The sequence below is a fragment of the Lissotriton helveticus genome, chromosome 8 (genome assembly GCF_964261635.1).
Source record: "Lissotriton helveticus chromosome 8, aLisHel1.1, whole genome shotgun sequence".
NCBI classification, from domain to species: Eukaryota; Metazoa; Chordata; class Amphibia; order Caudata; family Salamandridae; genus Lissotriton; species Lissotriton helveticus.
Window position 1 is genome coordinate 292,709,063 of NC_136069.1, and position 16,305 is coordinate 292,725,367.

A 16,305-nucleotide genomic window follows, 5' to 3' on the forward strand; every position below is an offset into this window, starting at 1 on the left:
TTGTGTATTCTAGGTAGGCAGGGCTTCAGAGGAAGGTGACTGCAAGTGGCACCCCGGTGCTCACTATGCATAGGCCGGCTTGAACCAGTTCCAGGGGCACACCAGACCCTGAGCTGGGAAAGCCCGCCAAAGGAAAGGGGTGTAACCACCCCCCTCCTAGTCCCACCCTTAGGGCAGGACTTAGTCGCGTGCCAGCCCCCTTTTTCAGGATAAAGGTAGGAACTGGCCCCCTTCCAAATCAGATCATCTTTGAATCCTGAAACTACTTTCCACGAAAGGAACTCAAGACTTCTTCCCAAGATTCTCCCTTGTGACTAAGGAGTAGTCACCCTGCAGCAGCAGGCACCAACCAAGCATCGCGGTTTGTTGCCAGTCTCTCCTCCGGATCAAGACTGCCCAGCTCGACGAGAACCGGCTTCCCTGGCACCTCTGACCTCTACCTACATCATCAGTCACGCTGAGATTCGTGGGTGTGACGAGACCTCGAGGGACCGGCCATCTTCAGAACTGCACGACGCTTGTCCAGCACGACCACCGAGTGACCCTCGACTGAGTGCTTTGGGTTAAGAGAAGCCCCGACCCTGAGCAGCTCCAGCACCGAAGTTCAGCCCCCCTGCATCCACGAGATCTGCGTGGGGCCCTTCTGCTCTTTGCTGCTCACCGCGTTGTCCCGGTCACTTGCCCGTTGGCTAGTGGCCCTTTTACGACGCTCCACGACAACAACCACTGCTGGTCTGGTTGCTCCAGACTGGCCCTTGCTTCCCTTCTTCAGAGAAGCACCCTGGACCCTCCTGGTCCACTCAAGACGCCATTTTAGGTCCACCGCGTGGGCCTTGCATTTGCCAAGACTTGTTGCCCAATCCTGGGTCCAGCGACGTCGACAGCAGAGACCTTCGTGGGACAGCTCGCACCTCCATCCTGGTCGCCGACAACGCCTCCTGGTCCGAGAGACTGCAGAGCCCAGCAGCGCCCACTCACCTGGTCGAGGTGACTTCGCCCGGTACCACTCTGGTGCCCATCTAATCACTGGCTAGTGATTCAGAACTTGGTCCCCTCTGCTTTCAGGTCTTCCTCTTCCCTGATCCAGGCTTGGATCACCACTAACTTTTCTTCACTGGCCGCCTGCCAGCAACTTCCACTTCAGGCTCCTGGTTCGTCAACGAGGGTTTCCGACGTGACTTCAACCCTATGCAGCCGCAGCCCCTGGGCTAGGTAAACCGAGTACTCCGGTGCTCCAGCATAGTCCAACACTCCTAGTGTTCGGATCCACTCTTGTTTTCGACCCACCTAGTCGGGTTCGCCCGAGAACAGTAACTTTGCAACTGCTAGCCTCCATAGACTTTTTCCCGCCTTACGCGTGAGAGTTCCCACTCTGCACACGACGTCCACCGGCCTCCTACATCTACTCCCAGTGTTTAGAATTGTAGGCCTAGCGATTCCTGAGTCTAGAAAAGTATTACTTACCTGCTAGCAAGTTCGCATTCCACTTACTGAGTATATGGTTTTTCGTGCCCCTAGGGCATTTGTGTAAATTGTGCGACTTAAAGTATTTTCGTAAGAGTTTTGTTGTGTGCTTAGCTCCCTGACTCATAAAGAGTTCAGGGTAGTCTTGTTATAAATAAATATCTGTTTATTTTCATAACAACTTGTGTGGTGTCCTTTCACTTGGTGTTCAAGGGGTAATGTGATGGTAAAACAGCTGGCTTAACACGCCCTCTAGAGTCTTAGCCTTAGACTGCTCGTATCCATGCTACTAGGATAGCTGGTCTATAAGGTTGACTTACAACCAATCATCAATAAGGGTTGTCTGGACTGATACATAGTGATCACTAGAATAGTGAGCACTGCATATCAGGCCAACTTCTCAGAACGGCCACATCTCCGGACACCTGAGAGACCTGCACTGGCTCCCCGTCAGCAAGAGAATCACATTCCGACTCCTCACCCACGCACACAAATCTCTCCACAACCAAGGCCCCAGATACCTCAACGACCGCCTGACCTTCTACACTCCAACCCGCCAGCTACGATCGACCAGCCACGCCCTCGCCGCCGTTCCCTGCATCCGAAGAGCCAAAACTGGAGGAAGATCCTTCTCCTACCTGGCGGCCAAGACGTGGTACTCCCTCCCCATCCACCTCCGCCTGACCCAAGACCACCTCTCCTTCAGGAAGCAACTAAAGACCTGGCTATTCGAGCAGTAGCGGACCCCCCCCCCCCAAGCGCCTTGAGACCTTCCTGGTGAGTAGCGCGATATACAAATGCCTTGACTGATTGATTGATTATGGAGTCATCGGAGTCGTGTGCCACGGATACGATTCGGAGATCGTCTGACTCTTCTTCGGGGACGAGCGGAACTTCTTCGTCTAAGATATCCACCGGTTCCGGAGCCGATCTCTGCATGTCGTGTCGACCGCGCCCTCCGATCTCAAATGGTCTTCTTTGGTCAAAAGGATGCACAGGCTGTACAGGTGGATTCGTCATGTTCTGGTGATAAGCACAGGTTACAGACCTCGTGATGGTCACTGTGCGTAAACTTTCCTCCACACCCGGGACATCTTTTGAATGGCGTCCTTTCCATGAGGTGTAGGCCTCACGGCGTGGATAGGCCCAACGGCCCGCGTCGACGACCGGAATCGAGCTGATGGAGTAGAGTCAACGTTTATCGATATCAAAAGTAGTTTGATGAAGTTTGATTATGTTTTTACGCGTTGAAATACTTGAAAAGTAGATTTCGAACCGGAGCAAAAAGTTTCATCCGAACCCAGTGGCAGAAAAAAACAATCTAAGGATGGAGCCGATGCCCATGCACACTATCGTCCAAGGGAGGAGTCACCTATCTCGTGACTACAAAAGACTTCTTCCAAGACGACAACAACATACAATCATCCGAGCCCAACACCAGGTGGCGATCTAATGCAAAGTGTAGAATCTGCAGCTCATATGCCTCAAACATATATTATATATATTCACATTCTTCTGGATTTAGTTTGTGTATGTTGTGTGTAGATCCGAGTGCTTCCACTCTGGTTCATAGAATAAAATTGCAGACCTTTTCTTGACACCGTCATCCCAGTTTCCTGTTTTGCAACAAGAGGGCTGTGCGGCCAATATCACTGGCAAGAAATGCACCTTTTCTGACAGACGGTTTGCAGACTGCTACAGTCTCCTTTTTAGTTTTTGCTCTGTTGATGAGAAAGGAACGAGAATTCTGGAGGCCAGGAATGGATTACCTACACCTTTTCTGTGTTTGATGTCTTACCTACAGTCAAAAGAATCACTCTCTCTGAGGTTTGATGACGCTCTTGCCTTCGCCATTGGTCAGAGACTCCGAAATGGTGTCTCGTTGCACTGTTGCCTAGTCCTCTCGGTCCAATCAGGACTACTTAGTCTCTGGCAAAGGGAATTAAGATCTACCCAGAGATGGGGTCTCTTTACATCTTTCAGACCTAGTTTGGCTTCAGTATGCCTTCTCCCAGAACAACCTCTGGTGGACAATGTTTCCCTTGTTTCCCTGTATCTTCTTCAGTAGGAAATATTTGATAAAAAGAAATGCTCTGTTTCTGCCAGTGTGCTTATCATACACTTTGTCCTTCTTGTGAAGAGTAGCAGAAAGTAAATGTTTTTAGTTGTGCTAGGATCTCTAAAGTGGCTCCCTTTTTCTGTCCGAAGAGGTCAGATATCCTAACTCATTAGACTGCAAACCAGTTCCCCTGAGAACGTTTGTCTACCTTAAAAGAGCTAATGAATCCTGCCCTGAATATTTTCTGCAAAATGTATGCGGTGAGATGTAGCACAGATCCTGAAGGCATTTTGTTTTTCACAAGTAGCAGAAGTCTCAAGAAAGGATTGGTTTGCTTGCAATGCTTTGTAAATCAAAATAATGCATCTGACGTTGCTGTCCTTCTTAAAAAATATATATTTTTTTAATGGCCATCTAGGACTTTGAGTACTGCCTCTTATTGAACCCGATCAATGTCCAACATGGTGGATTGGTGCACATATCTCATTTTTGTTAACACTAAAACTGCCTTTTCCTCTGAGCATCACATATGTGTTCTCCTTATCCTCTGAAAGTATGTAGAGACAGTTTACAGAGAAATTGGATCAACTGAAGAAGGCAAGTTCCTTGATTGTTGTTCTCCCTGACTGGTCCGCAGGAAGATTAGCTCCTTAATTGAGCTGACGAAGGCTGAGCCAAACTTCTGCTGCACTTCAGATGCTGTTTTTCACTATGCTGAAAGTATTGGGTCATCCCTCTTGACAATATTGCGTCTTCATAGTTAGGACCCATTGGTAATCGAATATATTACTGCAGCAACAGAATTTATGAATACTGTACCAACTGCTGTACAGGCAGTGTGGTGTACTTAGTTACCTTCGTATCAACCACAACTATCATTTTGGGTCCTAGACCAAATTTGTCTTGAATAATGCCAGGTGAGCACCAGTGCCCGGATTGCCTGCTTTTTTTCTCCTTTTACCAACAGCAGTGTGTCCCACAAAGGAGGTCACGACTCAGCAGATTTTTGTGGGTCGTGCCTATATTATTTTGCATGGCTACACACTTATAAGGTCCAAAAAGCAAGACCTATTGGCTATGCCAATACTGGTTTACATATGGTTTAGGAGTGCAGTGGGAGCACCAGCCATGATTAATGCCTAGACTTGGGCAATATTTGCATAATGAAGGTGACACACAGATGGGAGGCTTTTAGAGTGGTTTCTACATTTCTTCAAAACACTGAGGGGGCCATTATGATGGCAGGTGAATCGCCACCGCCCGACTGGTGGTGGCGATCCGCCTACCATAACTCCCTGCCCGCCATTTACCCCTTGCCATAGGGGGAGGGGGCGACGGCAAGTTCGTCCACCGCATTTCCGCCGGTCGGCAATCGTCACGATTGCCGGCCGGGCAGAACTCGGGCATTACATGGCGGCGGTATCTGGAAGACACCGCCGTCCATATTAGGATGCCTGGCGGTGAAGGTCTTTTCATGGCGGTGATGCTGGCACGGAAAGGCATGCAGGACTTGCTTTGGGGGCCCGATACGAGTCCCTGGGGGGTGGGGGTGCCTATGGTGCTCCCCTACAATGCCATACACAAGGTGGCAGGCACAGCGCACCGCCCGCCGCAATGTTAAAGTCCAGAATGGGCCCGCCACACATCCTAATTGACCTTGCGGAACCGCTGCACCTCTGGCGGTCGGTCCCGTTTACCGTTACGGTGTCTGCCCACCATCGTAATGGGACCCTGAGTATTTTAGGACTGTCAGGAACCTAGAGAAAAAATATATTAATATACAATTCCAACTCTTTATTGAATACAGGGGTCAGAAATAAATTCTCTTCCATTACAAAAAAAAAACAGCAAATGACTCATCCGTTCTGGGCATGCCACAGTACAAATAGGTATATGTTATGCTCCCATCTAGACAGTTTAAAAATAAAAAATGAAGAAGAAAGGAAAGTAAAAAGATTAAAACCTAACTGGCACATGCTGTTGGTCGATAAGTCTTTTGTCTAAAGAACACCTACACGAATAATATTGGTATTAACTCCTTTCAGTAATATGGCACACAAGTACATACATAGGTTCAATGCATTTTTAACACACTATTGTTTCTTCTGCAAAATGTGTTACAGTTTGGGAGAAGAGGAAAATGTGAATGGAAGGTCAGGTAAGGTTTGGCTGCTATGTTAAGGTTTGCATCCCACAAATTGTTCTGAATATTCCTTGATTAAAAATATTAAAGTCAAAAACGCCAAATCAAATTCTATAGTTCACGTTTACCAATGAAAAGTTAAAATGTACATAAACTGTTACAGTATTTGGTTTCCAAAATGTGACTGAACATATTTTCATCAACTACAGTAGAGAACAACTGAGAATGAGTAAGCAAAAAAGCTGTGACCAGATTCCTTTAATAAAACATTGAAATAAATTATTACCTGAAGCTGTTTCTTAACGCGGTCATTTTTCTGCGTTTCAGTAAGCCGTTCTTCCTCATTTCTGTTGTCTATTACCCCTTCGGATGATAACTCTGCACTAGCCTCATCATTATTCTCATCATGTTCATCATGCTCATTTTCGGTTGGTGGGATGGCAGGTGGGGGTGGAGGTGGTGGTGGCGGCGGAGGAGCAGACATCACAGTTTTCAGCTCTTCTTTGGTTTTTTCCAAATCCTCTTGTGCTGCGAAAGCCTAAACAGAGCATAGATGTAAACACTGTTAATTGAACTGCTGCCAGAAGAGAAAAAAGCAGGCCCGAGAATAGCAAATATAAAACAGGAGCTACTTTTACGAACTCTTCTCCCTTGTGGCCTATGCTCTGTAAAGCAACAAAGTGGGTGCATAAAACAATCCCAATCAACACAACATATGGAAGCAACATTCCTACGGTCATTGATACCAGAAGCAAGAGAGCTAACAGGTCTCTTCAAGTCGGACACAGTTGAAGATTTTTTTTTTCCAAGAAAGAAAACAAGTTACTTACCTGTAACTTCAGTTATCCAGTATTTGTATCTTTCATAGATTCACATGTTTAGAATCATCCCCCCCCCCCAACGAGGTGGGAGTCTCGCGGTACAATAAAACATATACATTATAGTCATATTAACATTATACCATAGGCTATAGTGAATAGCAAAGTCACTACATTAGCCTATCTTGGTCTTTTTGTAAAAAGAACCAAACTTGGAAACCAGCCAATCAGGCAGCAGCACCCTCTAGCACCCTCCCCACAGAGAGGCAAACCCTCAGATTTTCGTAGCACCAGTGATAGTAGTATACCATCATGATAAGGTAAGCCTCTCCGGGGAGGAGGGTGGGTCGCATGTGAATCTATAAAAGATACCAATACTGGATAACTGAAGTTACAGGTAAGTAACTCATTTTCTTATCCAGTATTGGGGTATTTGGGGTATCTTTCATAGATTCAAATGCTTAGAATCAGAGTAGCTAGCAGTAAATAATACTTATATGCATAGTGGATGGTGGGTATCATAAGAAGCTCAAGAGATACCATATCAAACAAGCAAAATATACAAACATATCTATTTTGTAAGAAAGAGTAAGTCATACACATACACAACAATGGCCGTATGCAATAAAGAAACTTTACAATATCAGAAACAATATATTCTTGTCATCAGGATTACCTTATCTAAAAAGGTTTCGTAGTACTGCTTGTCCAACAGCTGACTCAGCCTCTGTTGCCAGATCTAGGCAATAATGCTGAGTGAAAGTATGTACACTCTTCCATGTTGCGGCTCGGAAAATCTTATCCAAAGACACACCAGCAAACAATGCCGTAGATGAGGACACTGCCCTGGTAGAATGAGTTTTTGGCTTGCTTGACAATGGATGGCCTGCCTTGCAATGGCAGAATTTAATAGCGGATACAATCCACTTTGAGATAGTAGCTTTTGATACAGCTGATCCTGGCTTGGGACCGCCATACAAGAGAAATAACTGATCAGATTTTCAGATGGACACAGTCCGGGATATGTAGAATTTCAAGCATCTTTTGACATCTAAAGTATGCAATGACTTCTCCACCGTGGAAAACGGATTAGGAAAGAATGTCCGCAATATCACAGGCTCATTGAGATGAAATGAAGTAGGAACTTTAGGTTAGAACGTGGGATTAGTTCGCAAAAGGACAATCATTAGTAAATTTCAAATGTGGTTGTCTTCTAGTGAACGCCTGTATTTCACTCACTTGCCGGGAAGCGGTGAGTGCCAACAGTAGAGCTGTCTTCCATGAGAGATATTTATTATCTGCTTTATGAATGGGTTCAAATGGATGTTTCATCAGTTGTTGTAGAACCATTCCGGAGGAGGAGCTCTAATAGGTGGGAAAGCTCTGAAAAGTCCCTTCAGGAACTGCTTAATGAGACGATTGGAACAAAGTGATGCCATCCCTGAAGATCTTCTGTATGTAGAAATAGCGGCTAAATGCAATTTTACTGATGCGAACATCAGCCCAGACTTTGAAAGTGACAATAGATAAGGCAGAATCTTATCGGGAGAACATTCCAGCGGATGCAAGTTGTTGTTAGAGCACCAGCAACAGAATCTCTTCCATTTTAAGGCATAGGTCCGTAATGTAGAAGGGGCTCTTGCTTTATTCAGAATGTCTCTGCATTCCTGAGGTAAGTCTACATCCTTGAAATCTGTGAGTCCAGGAACCAAGCATGGAGTTGCAGTTGAGCTGGGCAAGGATGAAGAATCTGACCCTCGCTCAGTGATAGCAGATTCGGTAGTATCGGAAGGTGGAATCGCCTGCACTTGGAGAGAAGGAGAAGTTTCGTGAACCAGTGCTGACGTGGCCATTTTGGTGCAATCAGAATCACGCAGCATTGTTCCTTCTTCATCTTGTGTAGAAATCTCGGGATTAGAGGAAAGGGAGGGAATGCATAAGCAAAGATTTCCCCCAGGAACCTTTCTCTGGCTCCTAACTTGCGAAGAAAAGGCACTTCCGATTACTTTTGGTTGCAAAGAGATCCAGATTTGGCTTGCCCCACTCTGAAAAATATTATCCAGTATTGTTTGATCCAGTTCCCATTCGTGACAAGATTTTGTTGTCCTGCGGAGGGAATCTGCCCAGGTGTTCTGGACTCCTGGAAGATGTTCTACCTTGACTGCGATATTGTGCAAGAGAAGCCACTTCCAAATGTTTTGTGCTTCCTGGTACAGAATGTGAGACCTTGTACCACCTTGCTTGTTTAGATAATGCATGCAAGTGGTGTTGTCAGTTGTGATGAGAACTGTAGATCCCTGAAGTCGAGGTAGAAAAGACTGCAGGGCCAGTGAAATTGCTCGAAGCTCCAAAAAGTTGATGTGCACTTTCGCCATTGCTAAAGGCCATTTCCCTCTTATGCTGAGGTCTTGAAGATGGGCACCCCAACCTTCCAGCGAAGCGTCTGTAGTGATGATAAAATCCGGAATTGGAGACTGGAAAGTGAGCCCTACGGAGATAGTCTTGTAACACCTTCACCAAGAAAGCGTTTCTTTCATAACTGGAGTTACTTGAACTATGTCGTCGAACGAACCTGAGATCTGGAGCCACTGATTGTCCAGCTCCTCTTGAAGTGGCCTCATTTTTAGCCGCGCCTGAGGCACTAGCAGAATTGCTGACGATAAAATCGACAGAAAAGATTTGATCATTCTCACTGAAGCGAACTTTCTTTTTCGAAGATCTGATGCCAGAGAGAGAAGACGATATATTCTGTCTGCGGACAAGAATGCCATGTCTTGAATAGGGTCTAATTTTGCTCCCAGAAATTGTATTACTTGAGAAGGATAGAGGCTTGACTTTAGGGCATTTAATGAGAGGACTAGAGAGTGAAACATTTGCAGGAATTTCGTTGTTGCAAGAGAAGCCTGTTGAAAGGATGGAGCCTTTATTAGCCATTCGTCCAGATATGGGAATAGTTGAATACCTTGCAGCCTGAGATGAGCTGCTACCGGAGCTAGAAATTGGGTAAAGACTCTTGGAGCCGAGCGCAGGTCAAATGGAAGGACTTTGAATTGGAAATGTACACTTTCCACAGTGAATCTCAGAAACTTTCGATGTTTGGGATGAATTGGGATATGGAAATGCGCATCTTAGTTGTCATAAAATCTGCATGATCTAGAAGCTGAAGGATTTCCTGGAGTGTTACCATGCGAAAGGATTTCTTCTGAAGGTACTTGTTCAGCATTCGCAATTCTAAGATTGGCCTCCAATCCCCGGGTTTTTTCTTTATTAGGAAAAAGCGAGAATAGGATCCCTTTCCTGTTTGAGAGAGAGGGACTTTTTCTATAGCCCCTTTTGACAACATAGCTTTCACCTCTTTCCTGAGTAGAGAAAGATGCGGTGGGTTTTTCTTTAGAGGTGGATGAGGAGGGGGAAATTTGGTGAACTCTAAGGTGTGTCCAAATTTTATGATATTTAATACCCACTTGTCCTTGGTTATTTTCATCCAATTGTTGAAATGTTGGGAAATATTTGGAATTTTGAATGCTTGAGGCATGTCTGGTGCAGGTGCAATATGAGTGTCACTGCCTTCTGGCAGAATCTCTGCCTTGAGGTTGATGTCTCTTGCCTTGTTGCCTGTAGGCAGCCGCTGGAGGATTCCTGTAGGTTTGCTGTTGTTGTTGGTAATTATATCCGTATCGAACCTGGTTCCCGTGTTGTTGGTAATTTTGGTAAACCCCACGAAAGGAGTAGGAACCTCTGCCTCTTGCTCCACGAAAAGGTGTCTTCCGATACTGCAATGTACCCAAGGATCTTGCAGTATATGTATCCTTTTTTATTTCCTGCAGTGCGTCATCAATATGTTTTCCAAACAAGAGGTTGCCGTCAAAAGTCATATCCAGGATTTTCGTCTGGATTTCAGGGCGAGAATTCGTGGATTTAAGCCAGCCCTGACGTCTAAGTGTAGCCGCTCCGGCGAGTTGACGGAATCCGAGAGGCGCTATATCCATAGAGATATCTATGAATTCGGAAGTGGCTCTTTCACCCTCCCTGAGAATTTTTTTTGCCTCCATTTTCTTGTCATCAGGCAGATATTCTATATAGGGCGAGATGTCTGACCACAATTGTCGATCATATCTGCCTAAAATGGCTAAACAATTCGTAGCCCCAGCTGTAGCACCTGCCATGGTGGTAAAGCGTTTGACTATGTTGTCAAGGTGCCTCCCATCTTTGTCAGGAGGAGCTGTTATTGGAGTGGACGGATTCCGAGATTTTCTCTGCGCTGCTTGAGAGATAACAGTCTGCTTTAGGGTGACCCAAAATGCAGGCAGGTGCATCATCCGGCGCTTTGTATTTTTTATCAATCCTAGGGAGGATTGCAGGAATGGAGAATTGAGTTTTCATGATCTTTACTCCCTCTTCCCACATATGATCAATTATGGGGATAGAACGTGTAGACATCCTGTTTAGATCTTTAAAATCATATAAAAAACACTGTCTTCTGTACTGGCATGGTCAGGTGAAACCTAGCAGATAATGGCATGGAAACCTCCCATGTCCTCAGGAGGAGAGTCTGCAGCTGGAGGAACCGGTGAAGCTGGAGTCGGGATCAGATATTCATCCCATTCATCTACGGTAGTGGGTGAATTAGGAATTTCTCCTTCCTCTGCTACCGTGTCCCCGTCATCATCTTGCAGCAGCTGTGAAGGCAACGCCACTTGGGGCTCAGAAACTGGCATTGCAGGTGTCACAGGTTGCATCTCTATAGGTGCAGAAGCTTGTTGTGGAGCTGGAACTGGAGGAAAACGGCTATTATAGTCTTTCAACATTGCCGTAAGGTCTTGAAGCAAAGTTGCAGGCATTTGAACCACTGGCTCTTGATGTAACATTCTTGAGGTCCTCTTAAAGACTCACATGATTCATAGTATTCCTCCTTTTCATCATCTTCTTGATATTTTAATCTGAGTTGTGAAGGGTCATGTGCCTGTCCATAGGGATCATCTTCATCTTCAGATTCCTCCAAATAATGGCTACGAGGTAAAGGTGAAATGTGTGACACATCATGGTAAAATTGTCTGGTAGACGATAATTTAGAGCTCAAAATCGGCGTAAATTGTAAAGGTGTGGGTTTTTTAAGTGTCAAAGTGGCAGAAATATATGTCGATGGTGATTCATATTCTGCTGAGATGGCTGTAACAGACGGCACCGTCGATGTTGTGATCATAGACGTCGTCGACGGAAAACACATAGTAGACGATGTGGTCGTCGACATCATGGTTGATGTGGTCGTAGACGGTGGACTCGCCGTTGAGGGTATAATCCTCATCGACGGTGAGATCGTCGACGGTATCGTCGTCGACAGCGGGCTCGTCAACGGAACTTGAAGCATCGTCGACGGGATACTCGTTGACGACGGGAGAACAGTCATCGACGGCGGAGGCATCGTCGACGGGATCCTCGACGACGAAGCCGGCGTCGACGTGATGAGTCGTCGACCGAGTAGGGACACTCGTCGTCGGCGCCATCGACGGAGATTTCGATGACGGTGTATTTTTCTTCGACGCTGAAGATCCACTCACCTTCTGTGCCGATTTTCTCGTCGACGAAGATGTTTTACACGTTGACTGAGGGTCCTGAAGAGATTTAGAGGTAGTTTTCAGAGAAACCTTCACCTTACCTCTAGATTTTACCTCAGAAGAGACTTTCTCTTTTTTAGAGGAAGAGTGACCCACCTCAGAAGAGGATGTTTTGAAGGTCTTACTCAGCTTCTCAGGAGGATCCACAGACATATCCCTCTTCTTGGATATGGGGGTGGACGCTTGAGGACTAATACTGCCTTCACCTTCAGATACCACCTCAGAAGATGCCTTCAACTTCTCCAACCAAACCAGCAGGCGTCCTTCTTGATCCTTCAAGGCCTTGGCAGGAAAGGTTCTACAGATCCTGCAGTCCTTGACCTTGTGTGCTGGGTAGAGGCAGTAAATACATTCCTTATGTGGGTCCTCAAAGTGTAGTCTCTTCTTCCCACATGAATAACAGGCCAAAAACAAACTTCTTGGAATCAGACATACTTTTTCTCAAGAAGAAAGGTTTAAGGAAAAAAACTGAGCAGAGCTCAGGGAGACTCCCTAACACACGAGGTGCGGTAGAAAATCTGAGGGTTTGCCTCTCTGTGGGGAAGGTTCTACAGGGTGCTGCTGCCTGATTGGCTGGTTTGCAAGTGTGTTTTTTTTTGCACAAAGACTAAGATAGGCTAATGTAGTGTCTTTGCTATTCACTATAGCCTATGGTATAATGTTATTATGACTATAATGTATATGTTTTATTGTACCGCGAGACTCCCACCTCGTCGGCGGGGATGATTCTAAGCATGTGAATCTATGAAAGATACCTCAATACTGGATAAAATAACTTTTTTCCTACGTTTACTTGGGGATTCCGAAAGAATACAGTAAGTAACTGGAATGATGATGGGTGAAGGAAGTATCTTCAGCCCAGAAGTAAGGCTGTTGCTTCTGCCTTCAAATTGCTTGTAAAGTATTTTAACAGCACCAAAATACGACTTAAGTCAAGAAATTCACTGGATAAAATTAATATACTAATTTAGTAAAAGGATTGGTTAAGTCAATAAGTTTGATGTTTACCTGCACAAGTGTGTATATGTGCATGCTTGTATTTGTGAACCTTAATAATTTCAGGCTAGGCTTATTGGCATTGTCAGTGTCTGACCCTAACCCCACATACACCCATCGCAGACAACTGAAGAAAAAGTTACCTACTTTCGGCAAATATCTTTCTGATGTATATTATAACTGCAGATTCCTCACTCTGTGAATGCCTCAAGATATCAGGGTGGATCTGGAGAATGTTTTCAGCATTTTCTTTGCACGCTGGTAGGTTGCATTGTGCAGCTTCATAAACTCCATCCCAGAAGTGAAGCTGAAGATGCACATAATCACCACCCATGCAAACGGACATCAGTTTCTTCCTCAACTCTGTCCACACAGCCATTGGGTGATCAGATTTGACTGCAGACCTCTCAAGTGGGACCTTTTCAAGATGTAGAAGAAAAGCCCATTGCACAAAATGGGGAGGTGGGAGGGTTGGTAAGGAATCTGTGGTTAGATGAAGTATCCACTAGAAAGAGCATTACCAAAGGTAAGTAACTTGTTGTCATGGATACTTCTAACTACAGATTATTTCCTTTGTGATTGTATACTATAGCAGTACACGGCAAGTTTTCAGCAGTGGCTAAAAGATAAAGCACATTTTATCCATATTGCTGGTATATCCCCAGCGTCAACTCAGAGTGCAACTGCCATTAGTGAGCTGCTAAGCAATGTCGACAGTTTGTCTACCCTCGCTTTCAATTGTCCTGCCAGAAGGTGGACTATAAGACAAATGTCACGCCAACATAGCCAGTTCCCCAGGCAGACTGTCTCTCTGCACAGGACCCAACTGCTCATTCTACCCAGTTTGTTGCAGTACCACAAAGTGGTGGTGTTGTCTCAGCCTCCTCTTAATGGCCAAGAGGAAGGCCTTTAGTGCCAAGTGAATCGCCCACAACTTCAGGTTGATGTGGAGCTGGGTTTCCACAGGAAATCAGAGTTTACTGATCTCCACCTCTCCCACATGACCTTCCTAACCAAGCAAGAATGCATCTGTGTACACCGCCAGTTGTGCGTGGGATGGAGAAAAGGGACTGCCGCTAATCCAACTGCAGTCGAGTAGACACCACTGCACATCTATCACAGTCTCTGCCAAAACCTGGATGGAATCAGGCAGGTTCCCTTGGTACTCACCACCACTTAGGGTTCAGATCCCGCAAGCAGGATGCATAAGATAAAAAGGCTAAGAAGCATCACAGCCACTCTCACTGAGGCGCATGACAGAGGTTGGGATAGTAGCCAGATTGTCCTTAACTCGCTGAGCCAGTGGGAAGCGTCGAAAAAGCATTGTTTCCAGATAGAACAGTACCAATAAATGAGTGTTGATGTGTAGGAGTAAGGTTAGAGTTTGGCACTTTGATTGAGAACCCCAAGGATGTGAGGAGGTTTGTTGACTGAAGGTGGTCTCCGACTGCTCCAAGCCCACCTTCGGCAGCCAGTCATTGAGGTATGGGCAAACTGCTATTCCCAAGGTCTAAATATGTGCTGCGACCATTATCACTTTTGTGAACAAACATGGGGAACTGCGGAGGTCGGAAAGGAGCATCAAAAACTGAAAATGTTCTTGGCCCACCTTGAACTGCAGGTAATGCCTGTGGGACTGCAGGTGGGGATATTAAGAAAGGTGTCCTGCAAATCCAACCCCACTATCCAGTCGCCAGGAATCAAGGCAGATAGAACTTGGCCAGTGTGAGCATCTTGAATTTATCCTGCTTGAGAAGAAAGTTAAGAGGGTTAAGATTTAAAATAGGATAAAGGACTATGTCTTTCTGCACCAAGAAATAACAAATTGCATCTAGTCCCTATTTCTAATGGAGAGACCCCCTCTATAGCACCTGAACTTCCATTAATTTGACCGAAATAATGGTTCAGAAAAAGTCTGCCAGGCTGCAGGACTTCTGATAGCTCATACATCTTAAATTCCCAAAAAAACAACTGAAGATCACAGACTTCTGAAGACTGAATGACCACTGCAAAAGAGGCGGATTCTTCAGTACAGGTCAGAGGAGAATTGAACCCGGTGTCTGGGGACGTATCCAGCCTTTGGGCTCCTGAAGGTACATAAAAAAAGTATCATAAAACAGACGGTGACCCATATCATCCTGATTTTCATCAAGATCATGGTAAGTATGGTCCGAATTCGAGCCAAAGGGATTCAGAAAAAATGGTCTATTTGGGGATAATGGTTGAATCCTCTCAAACCGAGGGGTTATGCTCTCAGTTGAGGCAAACTGGGGGAACACGCGAATTCAGGTGAGGTTGTGCCACATTTGGTTCTTAGTCTGACACCATAGTGGATTCTTCTTCCAGTATTGGAGTATCGGTGCCGGTATAAACGTGTATTAGGACCGCTGTGGATTGTGGTGCCAGAGCTAGGACAGAGTTCGAATGTGGAGATGGATGGAAACTGTTACAGGGATCAAGCGGCATGGAGCTCGGCAGGACACTGCTGCGGGGTCAAGAGACACAGACTGTTTGGGGATGGAACTGCTAACAGTAAGCTGCAGGAGGCCTATGGTGCACCAGAGGGAGACAGAGCATGCTGAAGATAAGCAATAGAACCTCCTTGAGGATTTTGATGCTTTGTGGATAGTCCCAGAAACTCTGGTTGCATCCGAACGATTTGGGTAGAGGGGGGTGGGTGAAGGTTGGATAGGGACATTATTTCCTTAGCCAGAGTTGAGACAGAGAGGCAGGTGGCTGTAGAGTGGGTTTGGGCCCTCTACTCTGACCTAGCGCAGCCTTTCCTTGGTCTCTGACAAAGGTCAGAGACAGGCTTTGGCTTTGCCCACACGGACCACCTTCAGATTAGTCTTGGACCAGTCCTAGCAGGACGTGGAGTTGTGCAAGTACTCAAGACACTGGAGACACACATTCCCCATTGATGGTCATCAGGAGAAATGCCTTCATTTCTAAGCAAATCACCAACTCCAGCAGGTTGATGCCAAGTCAGGTTTCCACCAGAGATCAGATCCTCTGATCTCCACTTCTCCAGATGACCTCCCAAAACCCAGGAAAGATTCATCCATCTCAACTGTCCAATAGCTTTTGAGCAGCCACCACTGCAGGTTTTTAGCAGTCTCCTCTGATACCTGGATACAATATGATAGGTCCTGTTGGTGCTGAGCCCACTGAGACTACAGATCCCACTGCAGAGCCCTCATTTCCTGTCAG

General features: G+C 45.8%; 1 protein-coding gene across 1 annotated transcript in view; it reads right to left on the minus strand.

The window, feature by feature from the left end:
- Positions 1 to 16,305, minus strand: part of RDX (radixin) — a 596,536-nt gene that overhangs the window by 62,055 nt on the left and 518,176 nt on the right. The window contains exon 13 of the mRNA XM_078657059.1: positions 5,953 to 6,204. Within this exon, the coding sequence (XP_078513185.1) occupies positions 5,953 to 6,204 (252 nt within the window). The remainder of the gene's footprint in view (positions 1 to 5,952; positions 6,205 to 16,305) is intronic.